The following is a 14,862-nucleotide window of genomic DNA, read 5'->3' on the forward strand; positions in this document are numbered from 1 at the left end:
AAAAAAAAAAAAAAAAAAAAAAAAAAAAAAAAAATCAACGTATAGCCCTCAGGCTGGACAATAAACAGACTAAGCGGCTTCTAGGGACATGAAAGGCTCATGGGACAAGTGTAGCGCATACGTATCATGCTGCTATTGTCATGGAAGTGCGGGATGCTCAAAAGCGACAAAGATACGAAGGTACTAAGCGTGCGCTGTATGAACCATTCTATCATCAACAAACGCAGTTACTGTCTTCCACCCTATGGTACTCCCGCACATGATGTGTTGACCTATCATTCCGTCTCTGGACAAAGTCTAGCCGTTAATTTTGAAGCCCTGGCAGTCTCTGCCTCTCAAAAAGACCCCAAGTAGCAGAAAGATGAATCCCGAAACATCATAAAACAAACCAAAACATTCTACACAAAAATCAGCGACGACACAGAACACATCGGCCTAATGCCTGCCAACTGGACCCTGGCCACCCTAGCCTGAGACCTATCCCCAATACTAGTTCCTAGTCTAAACTGTACACCCTCCGCATCCATTTTGAGCGTGGGCGTTGTGGACAAGATTATCCAGCCGCGTCGATTCGCTTTCGAGCTAGATGATCCGTGGGTCACTGGCGAAGAATTGGAGACTGGTCTTGGATTTTTTTTTCTTCTTGGGACATTTGAGGGAAAACTATCTTTCAGTATAGCGTATAATGATGCCTGGCATAATTTTGAGGAGGCCACAGGGTATTTAAATAGATGCCAGGAGATTATACTGGAGTGTGCGGGGATGCGATATAAATGCTTGTGGATATACAATTTTGAAGTTATAGGACAAAAGCTGCCATGTCACCATTCCTATAAGTAAAGCCAGGGCGTCGCATGTTTATCGGCAAAATTGTTCCAAGTCTACTACGTTACTTATCGTCAAGCTATTTACAGAGTACAGCAATAGCAACAGGTGTTGAGATTAGAGAAGACTATCAAAAGTAACGTCTGACATTAATCAATGTTCGCACAAGCTAAAATTGCCGTTTTCAAAATCGCTGTTGTGCTCAGCAGTTGCAGCCTTCCTCTCCTCCATGAGATCCAACCTATAGTTCTTTGCCTCATCCATGGTAATAGGAGTAACATTTGTTTCCCCATGAATCATGTTTCGTAATTCAGGTGGGAGCACCATCAGAGACTCTTCAAGCGCGATCCTTCTCTCAATCCACCAATCCTCCCTCTGTGGAGGAACGTGCGCCGAAGAGATGATGCGGAGATTCGGATCAACTAAGAAGAAGGCGAGGATTTTGCGGTGTCCGGGTTTCGATTTGTCTGCCAGTGAGAAAGGAGACACGCGGTGTTGGAGGATATTGGGGAATGTCAGCAGACGGCCTTCGTGGGTCGACACACTACCTAGATCTTGTGTGATGACTGCGTCGTTACGACCATCAACATCCGGAGGAAAGCCATAAATTTCATTCAAAAACCCGTGTTGGTCTTGAGGATAGGAGACATCGTACATATCTTCGCGGGCGCGCTGCCGGAAGGAGAGAGTGTTGTCCGTGATATTCTCGCTGTCGTAGTAGTATAGGGCGGTTGCGCAAATATGCTCGTTCTACAAATGTCAGTTTATGACTCTTCAGACCAGAATAGAATGGTTACTTACCAGCTGCCCTTCTACGTGCCATGATCCCCCTTCGTACTCGGGCTTTTCTGGGTTCAATTCGATGTTGGCCAGTTTGACGATAACCTGCAACCCCGTTTTGGCAAACTGCTCGCGTAAGTCGACCTTGTCATACGGATGAACCTCGGGCGGTTTAAATTCGCCCGGCTCAGGCTTTTTAATGGGTGTTGAGTTTTCCCATTCCGAATGTCGTTGCCAAAATTCATCGCTGTCCTCCTCCTCTTCATTGGCGGGCCGAGGTTCGGGATCCGGATGTCCGTGGAATTCAACCGTGTGGTAAGGAATCCGGTTGTAGTCAGAATTCACGTTAGTTAGAGTCGCATCCCAGAGTGGGATTGTTCTGGCGAGGATCTTTTCAATGGCTTGGTATAGGTCCCGGTGCTTCTGGGGATGTAGGTTGTTCACATATGAGGCAATGTGACATCCATTGTCTGGAGTAAGCTCAATATCACAAGGCAGCCATTGGAATTGGCGGCTGTAGCCTTGGTGACCTGGGTAAGCCGAATAGCCATAGCTGTCGTTGGGAATGTGAGCTTGTTCCTCTGGTGGCACTTGAAGTAACTGGCCCTGCCCTATGGTGCTGAAACAGTCATCGAGTCGAATCACCTGGTCGGAAAGGATGCGAGTACGGCCATAGATGACAGGGAAGAGCGAAGGATGCACCAGGTCAACGACCTTTTTGTCCGACCCAGGATGGTAATCTTTCTCCTCCTCCGGAACATCCTCTAGCGGACGAGCTGCATCTTTCAATTCCTTCTGGAGCTCGGACGGGATTATACCGTCTGCCTTGACAACGCCAGGATCGAAAGCGACGGTGTATCCCGTCTCATGAAAAACACCAGCTTTCCACTGGAGCTCCTTGAAGATCCAATCAGTCATCTTGGGCGTGATATCCTTGCCGCTGCTGAGGAGTTCGTCGCGCCATTTCGACATGATTTCGTCGTCAAAAGCCTTCACTGATCAACGATCGATTTTTGAACTATATGGCCATACAACCATACCTTTCGATTCCATTGAGGCTTTTCCGTAATGGACTGAATCGCCTGCATCATCAACAGATCCCGATGGGTGTTTGATCGACTAAATGTGTGTTAGTTCTGCGCGCCATAAGCAGGTCCACGATCCTTACCCCACGTAGCCTCCCTCGATATCATTGTAGTTCAGCGCGTTGGGAAAGAGTCTAGGCGAGTTATAATTTTTCCCCAAAGTGAAGTTCAACGGCAATTTATAGCCGGGGAGATCGAAACGAGATGCTTGAGAAGCCATGGTATGCTCGTTGAGAGGTTGGAGAAAGGGTTTTGAATTGGGCTATATACCGATTCATGTGGCGAGGCAGCTGCGGTTGCCTAACTCCACCCTACAACCTTACTTCGACTTTCGATTCATATGGCTTTTTAGTTCCTTTGCTGCCTTGTCCTTATTACGAGTAGAGCGATAATTACTCGCTCTAATGTTTAATTTATCACTTCTTGGATGGGTTAACCGAACCTCTGCGGATATGAACCATGTCTAGCCCATAGATCACGCAGGAAAACATCAGATTTAGAGGCCTATCTAATCCTTAGCCTTCAGCTTCAGAACGGTTTGCTGGATTGCCTCCTGACAGTCCTTTTTTATCTCCTCCAATGACAAAAAAGATGACAGGACAGGCCGCCAGAGCTGTCCACCTCAACAATCCAGCATGGATCCGGATTAGTAATGTTCTAGTTTTCGCTTTGAGATGTCTCTGTACCAATCACTGCTTCTATGCACTCGGGCCAGATCTTGATATGTTGCGCAACGCCCGGGGGTTGTGCTGGTCTCGAGTACAGGCGCCTTCTCGGACAAAGTTCCGTGTGGAGGAGGGATATAAATGATATCACCAGCGACGGCCATTCTCGATCCATCAGGAGACTTCCCGGCCTCCGCTTCCTCATTAAGCTTGTCGAGTTCAGCTCGGGGTTATCACTACTTGATTGTCGCCTTGTGGTTCACTGCACCGCGAGGGATCGTAAAAGGTGTAGGCTGAAGGATCCGCACCTTCGTTTCGTTTGGTGTCAAGGGATTGGAACTCTTATCCTCCGAATGTGAATACAATCTTCCATATTGTCTGGGATAAGCAACTTATTGAAGAGCCCCAACGATTGCCTCGCCGAACTTGAGCTACTCGACGCCGTCATCTATGAACTTGTCCTCTTCCTCCTGCTGCCCTGTCTGGTGCCTAACGCGTTACTCCCGCAGAGGGTATCACTGTCCGAGACGTACATACCAGGCCATACACTTGTCCAGGTTCCACTTCACACTGTTTTCCTAGGCAAGTACCCTAACTCTAATCTTAGTGGACTACTGCTGACAAACGCTTAGATTCTAACGCCTTTGAACGTCCGGACGAGTTCATTCCCCAGAGGTGGACAACCCAGCTGAAGCTGGTCAAGAATCGTTCCAACTGTGTTCCCTTATTGACTGGCTTGTGCCCTGTCATATAAGAGCGGCCGAGTTTAAGTTAATAAATGTAGGATCTTATGCATGTGCCTGGTAAAGTCTAGCATTGATGGAATCCGTCGCATCACTGTGGACCTGTTGTTATGATTCGACATTTTCTTTTGCGTCCGGTCAATCCGAAAAGACTTGGATGGCAAAGTGGATACATATACGCTGGTTGCGGCACCATTGTGGTTGGAATTCTAGAGAAATAAACAGTAGGGCGTTGTGTCTTGTATATTTATATAAATAGCTGACCAAAGAGGAATAAATCAAGAAGCAACCTATTGCTTATCCAAAATGGCATCAACACACTTCTGGATATCAGCACCCACTTCGTCGATATACTCCTTAGCGCCTTTTTCTAACACCTTCGCAGCTCCACTATCATCCAAGGCCACCACTTTCTCATAGTTCTCGGGGTCCTGACCATCGATGCATTTACCGATAGGCTTGTTGACATTAAGACGCCAGTATTTCGGTTTCCCACTATTTGGTGCGAAGGCGTCGATAAGAGTCCTGAAGAGAAGGTGAGTAATCTCGGTATTGGTAGCAGCAGCCGTTAGAGCCGATACGGCCTGAACAGGCGCTTTTCTTGGATCTGTAATCGCTTGGTTGGAGTCGATGCCAGTTCCAATACTGAGGAAGCAGTTGGCTCTACGGCCCATGCCGTAGATGCTCAAGACTTCTGTCCATAGCCTGGAGGGGTCAGCGTTATATCTTATTTAGGAAACGGGGGGAATTGTACTTACCATCCAAGAGGATTGTTGGCACTCAAGCCTCCATCAACTAACTCATAGTCACCTAACTTCATAGAAGAAAAGTATGTGGGAGCAGCAGATGTTGCACGAGCAGCTTGCCACACTTTGACATTGCGGAGGCCGCGAGTTTCATGGGGATGCTTGTAGGAACGCAAGAATACCGGGGAACGGTTGTTGAGCGCGTCTCTCCGGGTAGCTACAACGAATCTAAAATATGTTAATTTGATGTAGATCGATGAGAGAATAGAACTCATACGTTTTGCAAGCCGCATTGCTATCCCCCTCATATAGGTCGGCATTCTCAGTTCCGAGTTTGTCCTTTACGAGCTTCCTGATTTGTGTTTCGAGAGGTTTGTCGTCGTAGGTTTGGCCACTCCAAAGAAGGCTCCCATTCTTGGTTATCCAATCCAAAGCCGATCCAAATATTCCTTGACGTTTCTTGAAGACTATGCCCATCAATTCTTGGTATTTTTGAATGCAGTCGTTGACATCCATTTGAAGACGACCAAGCATAATAGCGATCAAGCTGAAGAAGTTAGTAGAGTTCGCGAACAGATACCATGCAATACATACCCTCCAGTACTGGTACCTCCAATCATATCAAAAACATCACACGGCTTTCTCCTTTCTCCCAACCTTTCTGCTAACTTGTCGAAAATTTTCTGGAGGATATAAAGAGAAGACAATCCACGGACACCGCCCCCATCTACTTTTGTCAGCAGCAATCAACATTGGCAGCAAAGAAAGAAAGAAAGAAAGAAAGAAAGAAAGAAAATCATACCCATAGCAAGAACACGTAATGGATGAGTACGACCGTCGTCGTAATAGTCAGCCCTGAAAGCACCAAGAGAGACCCATGGCATGTAATCGCCAGAAGGCACACTAGAGTTGCACTCCTTGAAGACATTCACCATGATCTTGGTTTCCTTTGGTGTCTCGTTGTATGTAATGGCATCACGGACTAAGATGAGCAATTAGCATCGTTGCAAAATTGCACCTGGGACTCATCTTACCCATTTCATCACCAATATCCAATTTCAGAATTGCATTCCTAACCACGTTGTGGGCATTTTGGTCGCCGGAACAAACACGGACTGCGAGACAATTTCCGTCCTAGGTCTTATTAGCATTTTCAAGTTAGAAATATAGCGTACACACCTCTAACAAACGTAGAAAAGGATGATTCTTGTCAAAGACAGTTCCCTTGTCCTAAATATGTTCGGTCAATACATTCTCTTGATCAGAATTTAGTAAACCTACCCAGCCAAATTCCGTCGTCTGGCTTCGATTTCTATGACTCGTCCACACCAGCTCAATTTCTTGCTTGACTCTAGCATGCTGGTCATTTTCATTCTCCAGAATGGCAAGATCGAACCAGGTCCGGTTATCAGCTGTGGTAAGGACAGAATTCGCGTCATGCGACTCAGTGAACAACTGAAGACTATCGATCCTTCGGATTGTTGCGAGTGTCAAGGGCTATATAAATTTCATTAGATATAATAAATTAGAGATCATGACACATGAGCAGACATACTCCAGTATTAAACCACATTACACATTTAAGATTATCTTCCTCAACACCCAAGGTCTCGTCACTCTCGGGCGTAACTTCCAGTACATTTCCATCGCTTTCGAGCTTGTATGACTTATTCTCAAGTGCAGTTGGCAGAGACGGAAAGGGTTCGAGGGCCCAGAGCTCCTCTGGATTGATCTTGCCTTGCATCACCATGGTGCCAATTGTAAAGTATATGGCTCGTAATTTATATTCCGTCTAGGATATCCCACTGGGCTTATATATGATTTGGGAAAGCTGAATTTCGCTCAATTCAAAAGCTCAGCCTCGGGCGCCATACTCGACTGTTAGCCTCGATTTGGGTAATAATATGCAGCTGATATGGCAATGGCTCAGCTGAGATTCCATGGAGTAACAGCTGGCAACCCGCAATGGCTCATTTTCAGCAGCTCGCAACTGATCTGCGACTATGCACAATTTTGGTGTGTAGCTTATCGACACAGACAGCTAACTCATGACAGGCAATCGACCGATGGATTGTTTGGATGTGAAGAACTCAATACAGAGATTCGGACCCAATTTGAACTTGGGTACATCAATGCTGTTGCTGGGGATTTCCTTTCCACGGCGAGGAGTTGCATCATGCTAAACCGCAAGGCAACAGAGCTGAGCGACGCGAGTCTTGCATCGGAGGCCCCATTACCATCGGTACATTGAGTACCCACACTATTGCCGAATGAGGTGCATTCATCGTGCATTTCAGCTCGCCGTGGAACGGGGCGTCCCCATCCCCACCTGCATGATTTCTATTCAGTTGATGAATAATGCTAAAGAGATGAGGGACCCAGTACTTTTTCGGTAAGTGCAACGCCCAAGGGAGTACGATGTACGGTGTACGTGGCCGTATTTGTGCCCAAATGACTTGCTGCGTCCCTATGACAGTTGGTATGAGTGGAGTATCATAGCTGTAAAATGTCAGGCAAGTCGTGATTATAAAGTATCCCGGGTGACGATAGTAAATACAGTTTACCAAGTACATAAGGGTGGCCTACAGCGGAAAAGTCCTCCTCTGCGGAGTAGCAACTTGCAGGAAGAGCACGCAGATGTTGGCCAAATAATGTGCGATCTGGATGTGTGTACGCAGAGTCTGAAGTAATCTTCCGCACCGTGAGTTCCTATTCAGTGTCTCTCACAAGCCATGGTGGTAGATTGGATCAGAAGGGAAGGAAAAGGAAATCACGCTGCGCTCTTCATGCGTTATTTACTTTTTCAACACGGGCGACTGTCTAAGGAGCCCTTGCCGCATATAGAAGCGCATCTTGTACAACCTTTTTCTATTCTATAGTCAAATCCAGTGAGTATCATTCTTTTCTAGTATACGAAGATGAATGTATCATGGTATCCAGGCATAAGATTGAAGCTTTTCTTCTTCTTCTTTCGTAACTATGCAGGCCTTTGGGTTGGTAAAGATTTTGTTGATAGCCTTGAGCTACCCACGTAAAGTATAAGGTGGGTGAGTATCTGACCAGAAAATTTACAATCGCCCTAGAAAATCCAGGTCCCAAGGGCTTTACATAGAACTTAGCTTTAAAGGTAGATAACTAGTCGTTGGGGCGTCATAACTCCAGTGTATCTCCATTCCAACTCAATTGGTTTGTTCTGTTCTGCGTATTTCCACGAAATGAAGCGAGCTTCACCTCTTCCTTGGTTTTCTACGCACTGCTTAACTTCATTGAGAAAAAGAAAAAAAATTTTAATCCTTGTCGTTACGAGACCGTACATTTAGTCGGCTGCCTAGGTGGATTTCCTTCCCAACTCTTGCAGAATGAATCTCCGCTCTAACTTCTTGCACAACCTTATCAGCTGTTGCTTCCTCAGAGCCGCCATATTCAGCACGCGCAAGAGTCCAAAAATTCATTTTCGTATAGGTGTATATATACATAAAAATATAGTACACAATCCTCTCGAGCATCCAGAGGTCTAGAGGTATATTCATGATGCATTCAAGTCTCTTGAAAGAGAGGGGAAGTTGCTTTTGTTCATGGCATAAGGTCAAAGAATGAAGATTCTATCTGTAGATCTCCATGCCGTGGTTAAAATGACAAACGCCGGCATGCCAGAGAATATGCCCCTCGATAGATTAAAAGTTTCACTGAATCAATCTTTCGATGTGTGGTGGGTCCGGCAGACCAGAGATCAAATCATCTTGCATGCGAGATGAGCCAAAGTAGTCGTAAATCATTCGCCAATTAGCCTTAATTTTGAATCGGCTTCAGAACACCATTATCATCATATCGTGCCTCTGTTTCAGTTAGTGGACTGTCAACTTGAACATACCAGAAGAACACAAACACTTACTGAAAAATGTATAAGACAGCGTAATAGTATCAATGCCCTTCATTGCAGGATCCTTCGCAAAATCCGGATCAATGAAGAAGAAAACCGGCATATCAACCGCTTCCCCAGCATTCAGCTTCTGCTCCTCAAAACAGAAACACTGAATTTTGCTGAAATACGGAGCAACTTGACCAGGCGTCACACTGTACGTCGCGATACCGATAATATCCGCCGGGCCCTTGTTAGTGGCCGTGTAGAAGGCAAGAGCAGTCTCTCCAGGTAGAACTCGTACTTCACGCTGCTGCGGTGTGAATTTCCAAGGTAGGACATCTGAAACGGAGCCGTTGAACGTAATGCGCAGTCGTCTGGAGTCGGTAACGGGAATTACGCGAGCTGAGGTATCGTTGTCTCCGCCGCGGTGAGTGAGGACTGGTTGACCACCCCAGCCAGTTTGTTGGCAGATCTACATCAGCGCAAGAGCATCACGTTAGCTGTCTGGAAAGGAATTGGACGCAGACAGCAGCTATACACACCATCTTATAGAGAGGAACGGAACCATACGCAAGGCCAACGGTTCCGAGCATAAGACTGATCATGTAGTACCTGGGACATATAAGCGCACGAATTTCAAAGTCCAATTCCAGTATTTCCTCACATCGCAGACGTATTCCGCTCTTCCGATGGTTTTGTTTTAAACGGCGCTGCGGAAGCGCTCTCCTCCCGCAGGACGGAATTCCGAGAGAAGCACCTTGCCCCAGTCTGAAAACATCGTGTTCTCAAAAACATTGACGGCCGGGAAACTGCCCCCGATAACGAGGAGCGGCCCCATGGGAGTATAAAACGAGCGAACATGTCGATTGACTTAAATGTGAAGCTGATTGAGAGAGCAAATCCCGTCGTCTTCCCTGTGGATTGAAGATCCACAACACGTGATTATATCTTGGCAAGATCCTTATCGATAAGACCGCGCGCTTTATCGCGACAAATGAGTCTGCAATCGCGCAGATATTAAGTCTTTCGGAGAATATATGTATAGTTCTCTCTGAAACGTTAGGTTAATAGAGAACAACGGCGCATTGTACAGGAGAGCTACGTTCAAGTTGCAATATGCCTTGGGAGATAGACATAGAACAATGCAAATGAAGGGGATGTAGGTAAATCTGACAATGAAGGCTATGATCAGCAAAATTACTACCATTAATGATGATTAGTTACTAGTTATTGTTAATAATACATGTCTCTCCAACACCGGATGCCTAACAATGAAGGAAGTGAATACGACGGAAAGGATAATGAATGCTTCTCCTGTCCCCTCCTATTTCAAGACACCATTTGCAATCTTTCCAAAGACACCGCGGATAATATTGGGTCTTTCTTGAAGACAAGTGAAAAGAATAGCCGCGCTCGTCGCAAAAGTGATATATTCCCGGTGTTGGTACTACACGAGAAAGAAAGAACATTAGCAAAAGCAGCCAATGGGAATTTAGTATTTGAGAGAAATGTCAGAAATAGCAGCGGGGGTGCAGATGTAACCCAACACTCGCCTTGACCAGAGGCAAGTGAGCCGGAATTAATCAATCATACCTTTTTGGGATATACCCGTGGCAGCACAGATGCTGCAGCCCTGGGAGTCACGAACAATGCAAGTTCCTGTCTCTTTCGCGGCTTCTCAACGAGTATGCTCCAGCCACACATCACACATCCAGCACCAACGCAGAGTCCCGAATCCCACATCTGCCGCGTGACAGTTTTCAGATCGAAGAGTTTTGGTCCGAGCCTGGTTCGAGCGAGACAGACAGAGTAGTAAAAGAGCGTAACGAATGCAGAAAGAAACGCAGATGAGCGCAAAGCATCGGTGAGTGCCCCGATGAGAGACTGCCGGGACTTCAAAGCCCGGAAACGAAAGACAAGTTGGAGTGGAATGTAAGTTGCACAGGCAACTTTGAGAGTTTTAGCAAAACGCATAAAAGCATGAAACTCGCAATTCGGACCACAATCCATGTGCACCATCTCGCAAGGAATGGGGATTGTTTTCTCTGGGCTGCCCCATTCCAGTGGCCAACCATAGTCCCTGCACATAGATTCAAGAAGGGGCGCTTGGCCCGTGTCCTTTCCATACACAAATTGCCCTCTCCGTACGCGACGAAGGGCCTCAATTAAACGAGAGTCCACTTTAGCTATATCTCCAATCCATTTCCCGTAAGACCTGGGTAATCTTTCCGGAAGATAAAACCATGCCCACATCACGATTGCAGAACTCGCAGCGAAAGCCCCTGCGTCTGCTAACTGAGGAGCAATAGTCTCTGCCCACGTCAAGCGACCTTGGGCTTTACGACGACGACACCAGGTCGACCATGCCAGACAAACCAGGGCGTCGGCAGCTCTTGTGAGAGTGAAAAGGGTAAGGTCCATTGTCCTACCCGCAAATTCACGAGGATCTTGTGTTTTCCCGTTGCTTTGTGCATCATCGCTTACATTGCGAGTGGTTGTCTGCAATCTGATAGGCTTCTGGTTTAGAAGTTGTAAACTCAATAGAGATGATAAAAATGCAGTGGCAAGGCGGATGAATCGTACAAGGCCGTGCGATTTCAAGACATTTGCTTTAAAGCCAAGCGTACGGGCCACCAGCTCACATAGACGGAAAAATAGAATGGGGGAGATTGTCGAACCTCCAACCAATAAAGCACAGAAAGAAGGAAAGCTATTTAGGCGTATTGCGCACGTTAAAGCACGGCCAATCTAGACACCCAAAGTCAGTTCTGCAATGGGTTACGGTCACCAAACTATACAACAACATACCTCTTGAAGTTTCTCCTTATAGCTCAGGTTGTTCCTCCGAAGACACCGTAAGCTGGATATGACTTTCGGAGTAGTCGAGGAGAGATATCCCAGTGCATACGCGCGTAGTGCACTACAAATAGCAGAGGAACAACCCCTGATGTTAGCGACTCACTTCGAAATAGATAGAAAGAAGAATTCACTATACTTACGGCTTGAGGAGTTGGAGGTTGCTCTTGTGTCCGCAAACAAGGCTGAACGGATCCATGACGCCAAAGAGCTCTCAGATCCTCTGACTCAAACCATCCCTGTCACACAGACACAGCGTACTCTGGGTAACACTCAACGTCAGAAACGGCTTCTGGGTCTGGTGCACAACCAATGATCAACTGTGGGAGGTCTGGAAATGGGCTCAAACTAGGGAGCAACACAACCCAGCTCTGAACTCTCCAGATAAACCCAGTATTCGAACAAAACGCCACGCGGCTTTCTCCGACAAAAAAAAAAAATTCACAGCATCTCGTGGGAAACACACCAGAGACGGAGAGGCCGGGCGCCGCCTATACTACTCCCGCAGGGGCTTTCTTGTAGTACGATCCACCAGCGATCTGCACTGACTGGAAGGCAGTAGGCGACGTATTCAACCTCGGCAACAGAAACTTAGTTTTCCCTCTTTTATCTTCAAGAATAGAAATATATCCAGCGGGCGGTTCAGGGGATTCGAGAGACGATCACCGGCGTAGCAAGTTTGGAACTTCTGGAGAAGTAGTATAGAAGAGGTAGGTTCTCCGTCCGGGCCTCGTACGAGACCTTCGGGCGACCCCTAGACTCACCACGGACAGGGATAAATGCGGGGCAGCTACAAGTATTGAACTTCCCAATTGCCAGTTATTCTGACTGGAAAACACGCAAAATACCAGCCTTTTGGAGGAAAATGAGTTGTAGACATCCACCTTCAATATTCCTGTCTTTGGCAGTTGGTCCGAATGTTCCCCCATAACATGGTATTACGGATCAAGAACGTTCCACCCCGCGGAAAGAGTTGTAATTGTGGTAATACCGTTACGTCACGCGACCTTCGCCTGCTTTACATGTGATCGCCTCGAAAAGACCGACGGCTCGCTTACCACCGCGATTAACTGAACTACCACAGGTTCACTTCGTTATATCTTCTTGTCCAGCTTTGTTCTTGTTGCGTCCGTTTCTAGGGAAGCGTTCACTCTTTCAGTCGCTTTGCATTCTGTGTATCGTTGTTTTTATTTTTATTTTTTTTATTTTTTTTTTGAAAAACCGTCTAGTTTTTCTCCGGTCAGAAGGGTGTGTATATACCCCACGGTCGAGCCTCGCATAGTCACCTGCATATTTTCTGCATCGGGCGCCTGCTAGTCATTGAAGACGCCATTATCATTGTGAAGAAAAGGTCAACATCGTTCGACACACAGTTCGCTCAGTCGTTGGCAACACAATCGTCGAATTTTTCGGAAAGGTTGCTGCACGGTTTTGCTCGACAATATCGAGGATTTGACAATTACGACAACGAGCCTTGGGCTGATCGAGGCATGTCCATATCGTCTGTCTGCGTGCTGCTCTCAGTGACCGGAGTGGCAAACGCCTTCTGATAACTCGTGTATCACCTTCACAGTCGCTCCTTTCTCAACCCCTACAATGATGAATATGTCTACGTCAAAGGCCCAGAATGGCCGGGAAACTCCTCAACCGGGTCCATTTGGCTGTGAGTGTCTATAATGGATATACTCCTGTCTGCTCTCTCTAATGAATGTTATACTTTCAGATTCTTTCCTCTCTCCGATGGATACGCCGTATGAACCCGCTCCCGCGCCGCCGCCTGGCCCAGCGCTCCTTGATGATAATGAATCCAATATGCTTGACAACTTTTTCACGACGATGAACTCGAACAGTTTCTCGAACGATTTTTGGATGCGCAGTCAACAAAACAACAACAGTAACAACAAGTTATTAGAACCCTACAGTTTCGATTGGACAAACGAGCTTCCGCCGACTTTTGAAGGTTCGACAACTTCGCTCTCGCAACCGGTTTTTCCTCGTCAAGACATTGAGAAGCCCAATGGGCCTCCGTTGTCAAATAATACAGATACCAGCTCGGATATACTTGCGGCTGCGTCCATGCTTTATGGGAATGGGTTACAAGGAACTGGGCTTAATCCTATCTTTGACCAGCAAAGGCAGTTCTCAAATGAGGGTCTGCCTGACTCTGGCAACAACCCTGGTTTCAACATACAGCCTAGTCATCACGAGCCATCCGAGCAACCGAACGACAATCCGCGTACAAATCTACCCACTGGCTTTCATACATCAGAAATGCTTTTTGATACTCATAAGCCAATACCAGCTGATCAACGGGCATCGAAAGTGCGAACTCTTCACTGGGGCTCCGACATCAGTTTCATGGATCGTGGTTACTTGGCGCCACCGGATCAGCCCAATGAGGAGGAACAAACTAAGGGTTTATTGGATAATCTTCAATGCCTTGAACCACAGAGCAGTGCGGCCAATACTCGAGCACCTAGCCCAGAACGTACCGCTGGCGGTCTTGACGCTAGGACGGGGTCTACTAGCAACATGCAGCATTCAAGGAGCGCGTATCAAGATACGATGGATGAAGATCCACAACCCAAGAAGAGACAGAAAACCCTTATTAAAACAGAGGAAGATAACTCGGATGAAGAAAGCTTGAAGACAAGAAGGAGATCAAAGAGTAGTGGGTATACCAAACCACGCCGTGGCTCGAATGATTCATTCCGTAAATCGAAAGCAGGGGCTAAGGCAGCCAGAGAAAATCTTTCAGAGGAGCAGAAACGGAATAACCATATTTTATCTGAGCAGAAACGTCGAAACCTCATCAGGCAGGGCTTCGATGATATGTGCTCGCTTGTCCCTGGGCTAAGAGGTGGCGGCTTTAGCAAAAGCGCCATGCTCACACAAGCTGCTGACTGGCTAGAGGATATGATGCGTGGAAATGAAATCCTCAAAGGACAGTTGGTAGACTTAAAGAACACGAACGGCGGCTTCGTAACACCCCGGTGACTGTTCTTTTTTCCATGTCTGTTACGCGACCATGATGATTACTTTCTCCTTCCCTTTGTCTTTCCCTTAGCAAATGCAAGCAAATGATGGGCGTTTCTAATGATATATATAGTTGGTGTCATGATAAGTTGTCTCATAGCATTTTTGGATGGGATTTTTTGATATCTATGCAATTTGGCGAAATGTGTTATGGAAAAATCCTGGGATGGCAAATTTGCGATTTCGGTGAGATACAAGGACTGTGTATGTACTTTGGTTATTTAATCCCAACATGAGAGTATCTGTCAGCTGCTTAGTAGATCT

General features: G+C 46.6%; 6 protein-coding genes across 6 annotated transcripts; 2 read left to right on the top strand and 4 right to left on the bottom strand.

Annotated features, from left to right (window-relative positions):
- Window positions 1-820: 820 nt before the first annotated feature.
- EURHEDRAFT_409939 (DUF4246 domain-containing protein) lies at window positions 821-2,923 on the bottom strand. The gene is made up of 4 exons (XM_040781241.1): window positions 2,774-2,923; window positions 2,646-2,724; window positions 1,627-2,595; window positions 821-1,575 (listed from the first exon to the last, which is right to left on the bottom strand). Exons 1-4 carry the CDS (start codon window positions 2,908-2,910, stop codon window positions 979-981), a joined length of 1,782 nt encoding a protein of 593 aa, XP_040641393.1. The 5' UTR covers window positions 2,911-2,923; the 3' UTR covers window positions 821-978.
- Window positions 2,924-3,056: 133 nt separating this feature from the next.
- EURHEDRAFT_303271 (uncharacterized protein) lies at window positions 3,057-4,219 on the top strand. The gene is made up of 3 exons (XM_040778278.1): window positions 3,057-3,710; window positions 3,759-3,937; window positions 3,988-4,219. The coding sequence occupies exons 1-3, from the start codon at window positions 3,391-3,393 to the stop codon at window positions 4,107-4,109; spliced, it is 621 nt and encodes a 206-aa protein (XP_040641394.1). The 5' UTR covers window positions 3,057-3,390; the 3' UTR covers window positions 4,110-4,219.
- A 169-nt stretch (window positions 4,220-4,388) lies between these two features.
- On the bottom strand, window positions 4,389-6,594 carry EURHEDRAFT_400704 (FabD/lysophospholipase-like protein; the record flags this gene model as incomplete). The annotated part of the gene is made up of 9 exons (XM_040780031.1): window positions 4,389-4,803; window positions 4,857-5,072; window positions 5,122-5,391; window positions 5,439-5,571; window positions 5,647-5,826; window positions 5,879-5,978; window positions 6,024-6,074; window positions 6,126-6,341; window positions 6,400-6,594. The coding sequence occupies 9 exons, from the start codon at window positions 6,592-6,594 to the stop codon at window positions 4,389-4,391; spliced, it is 1,776 nt and encodes a 591-aa protein (XP_040641395.1).
- Window positions 6,595-8,270: 1,676 nt separating this feature from the next.
- On the bottom strand, window positions 8,271-9,588 carry EURHEDRAFT_409941 (cytochrome c oxidase assembly protein). Its single transcript, XM_040781242.1, has 4 exons — window positions 9,371-9,588; window positions 9,249-9,318; window positions 8,737-9,178; window positions 8,271-8,680 (listed from the first exon to the last, which is right to left on the bottom strand). The coding sequence occupies exons 1-4, from the start codon at window positions 9,499-9,501 to the stop codon at window positions 8,634-8,636; spliced, it is 690 nt and encodes a 229-aa protein (XP_040641396.1). The 5' UTR covers window positions 9,502-9,588; the 3' UTR covers window positions 8,271-8,633.
- A 690-nt stretch (window positions 9,589-10,278) lies between these two features.
- EURHEDRAFT_303330 (uncharacterized protein) lies at window positions 10,279-11,992 on the bottom strand. Its single transcript, XM_040778279.1, has 3 exons — window positions 11,706-11,992; window positions 11,515-11,626; window positions 10,279-11,454 (listed from the first exon to the last, which is right to left on the bottom strand). Exons 1-3 carry the CDS (start codon window positions 11,759-11,761, stop codon window positions 10,294-10,296), a joined length of 1,329 nt encoding a protein of 442 aa, XP_040641397.1. The 5' UTR covers window positions 11,762-11,992; the 3' UTR covers window positions 10,279-10,293.
- A 1,169-nt stretch (window positions 11,993-13,161) lies between these two features.
- On the top strand, window positions 13,162-14,559 carry EURHEDRAFT_513553 (basic helix-loop-helix domain-containing protein; the record flags this gene model as incomplete). The annotated part of the gene is made up of 2 exons (XM_040786180.1): window positions 13,162-13,225; window positions 13,286-14,559. 2 exons carry the CDS (start codon window positions 13,162-13,164, stop codon window positions 14,557-14,559), a joined length of 1,338 nt encoding a protein of 445 aa, XP_040641398.1.
- Between the last annotated feature and the right edge of the window lie 303 nt (window positions 14,560-14,862).

This window comes from Aspergillus ruber (assembly GCF_000600275.1).
Source record: "Aspergillus ruber CBS 135680 unplaced genomic scaffold scaffold00005, whole genome shotgun sequence".
NCBI lineage: Eukaryota > Fungi > Ascomycota > Eurotiomycetes > Eurotiales > Aspergillaceae > Aspergillus > Aspergillus ruber.

What these genes read in the sequence shown, in the direction of transcription:
- EURHEDRAFT_409939 (XM_040781241.1), bottom strand. Translation starts at nt 2,910, where the DNA reads ATGGCTTCTCAAGCATCTCGTTTCGATCTCCCCGGCTATAAATTGCCG. An exon ending in ATCGAGGGAGGCTACGTGGG is followed by an intron (nt 2,725 to 2,773) that starts GTAAGGATCGTG and finishes ACACACATTTAG; the next exon opens with TCGATCAAACACCCATCGGG. An exon ending in AGCCTCAATGGAATCGAAAG is followed by an intron (nt 2,596 to 2,645) that starts GTATGGTTGTAT and finishes TGATCAGTGAAG; the next exon opens with GCTTTTGACGACGAAATCAT.
- EURHEDRAFT_409941 (XM_040781242.1), bottom strand. Translation starts at nt 9,501, where the DNA reads ATGTTTTTGAGAACACGATGTTTTCAGACTGGGGCAAGGTGCTTCTCT. An exon ending in GAGCGGAATACGTCTGCGAT is followed by an intron (nt 9,319 to 9,370) that starts GTGAGGAAATAC and finishes TATATGTCCCAG; the next exon opens with GTACTACATGATCAGTCTTA. An exon ending in CCGTTCCTCTCTATAAGATG is followed by an intron (nt 9,179 to 9,248) that starts GTGTGTATAGCT and finishes GCGCTGATGTAG; the next exon opens with ATCTGCCAACAAACTGGCTG.
- EURHEDRAFT_303271 (XM_040778278.1), top strand. Translation starts at nt 3,391, where the DNA reads ATGCACTCGGGCCAGATCTTGATATGTTGCGCAACGCCCGGGGGTTGT. An exon ending in GGAACTCTTATCCTCCGAAT is followed by an intron (nt 3,711 to 3,758) that starts GTGAATACAATC and finishes CTTATTGAAGAG; the next exon opens with CCCCAACGATTGCCTCGCCG. An exon ending in ACTTCACACTGTTTTCCTAG is followed by an intron (nt 3,938 to 3,987) that starts GCAAGTACCCTA and finishes ACAAACGCTTAG; the next exon opens with ATTCTAACGCCTTTGAACGT.
- EURHEDRAFT_303330 (XM_040778279.1), bottom strand. Translation starts at nt 11,761, where the DNA reads ATGGATCCGTTCAGCCTTGTTTGCGGACACAAGAGCAACCTCCAACTC. An exon ending in AACCTCCAACTCCTCAAGCC is followed by an intron (nt 11,627 to 11,705) that starts GTAAGTATAGTG and finishes TGCTATTTGTAG; the next exon opens with TGCACTACGCGCGTATGCAC. An exon ending in ATAAGGAGAAACTTCAAGAG is followed by an intron (nt 11,455 to 11,514) that starts GTATGTTGTTGT and finishes TTGGGTGTCTAG; the next exon opens with ATTGGCCGTGCTTTAACGTG.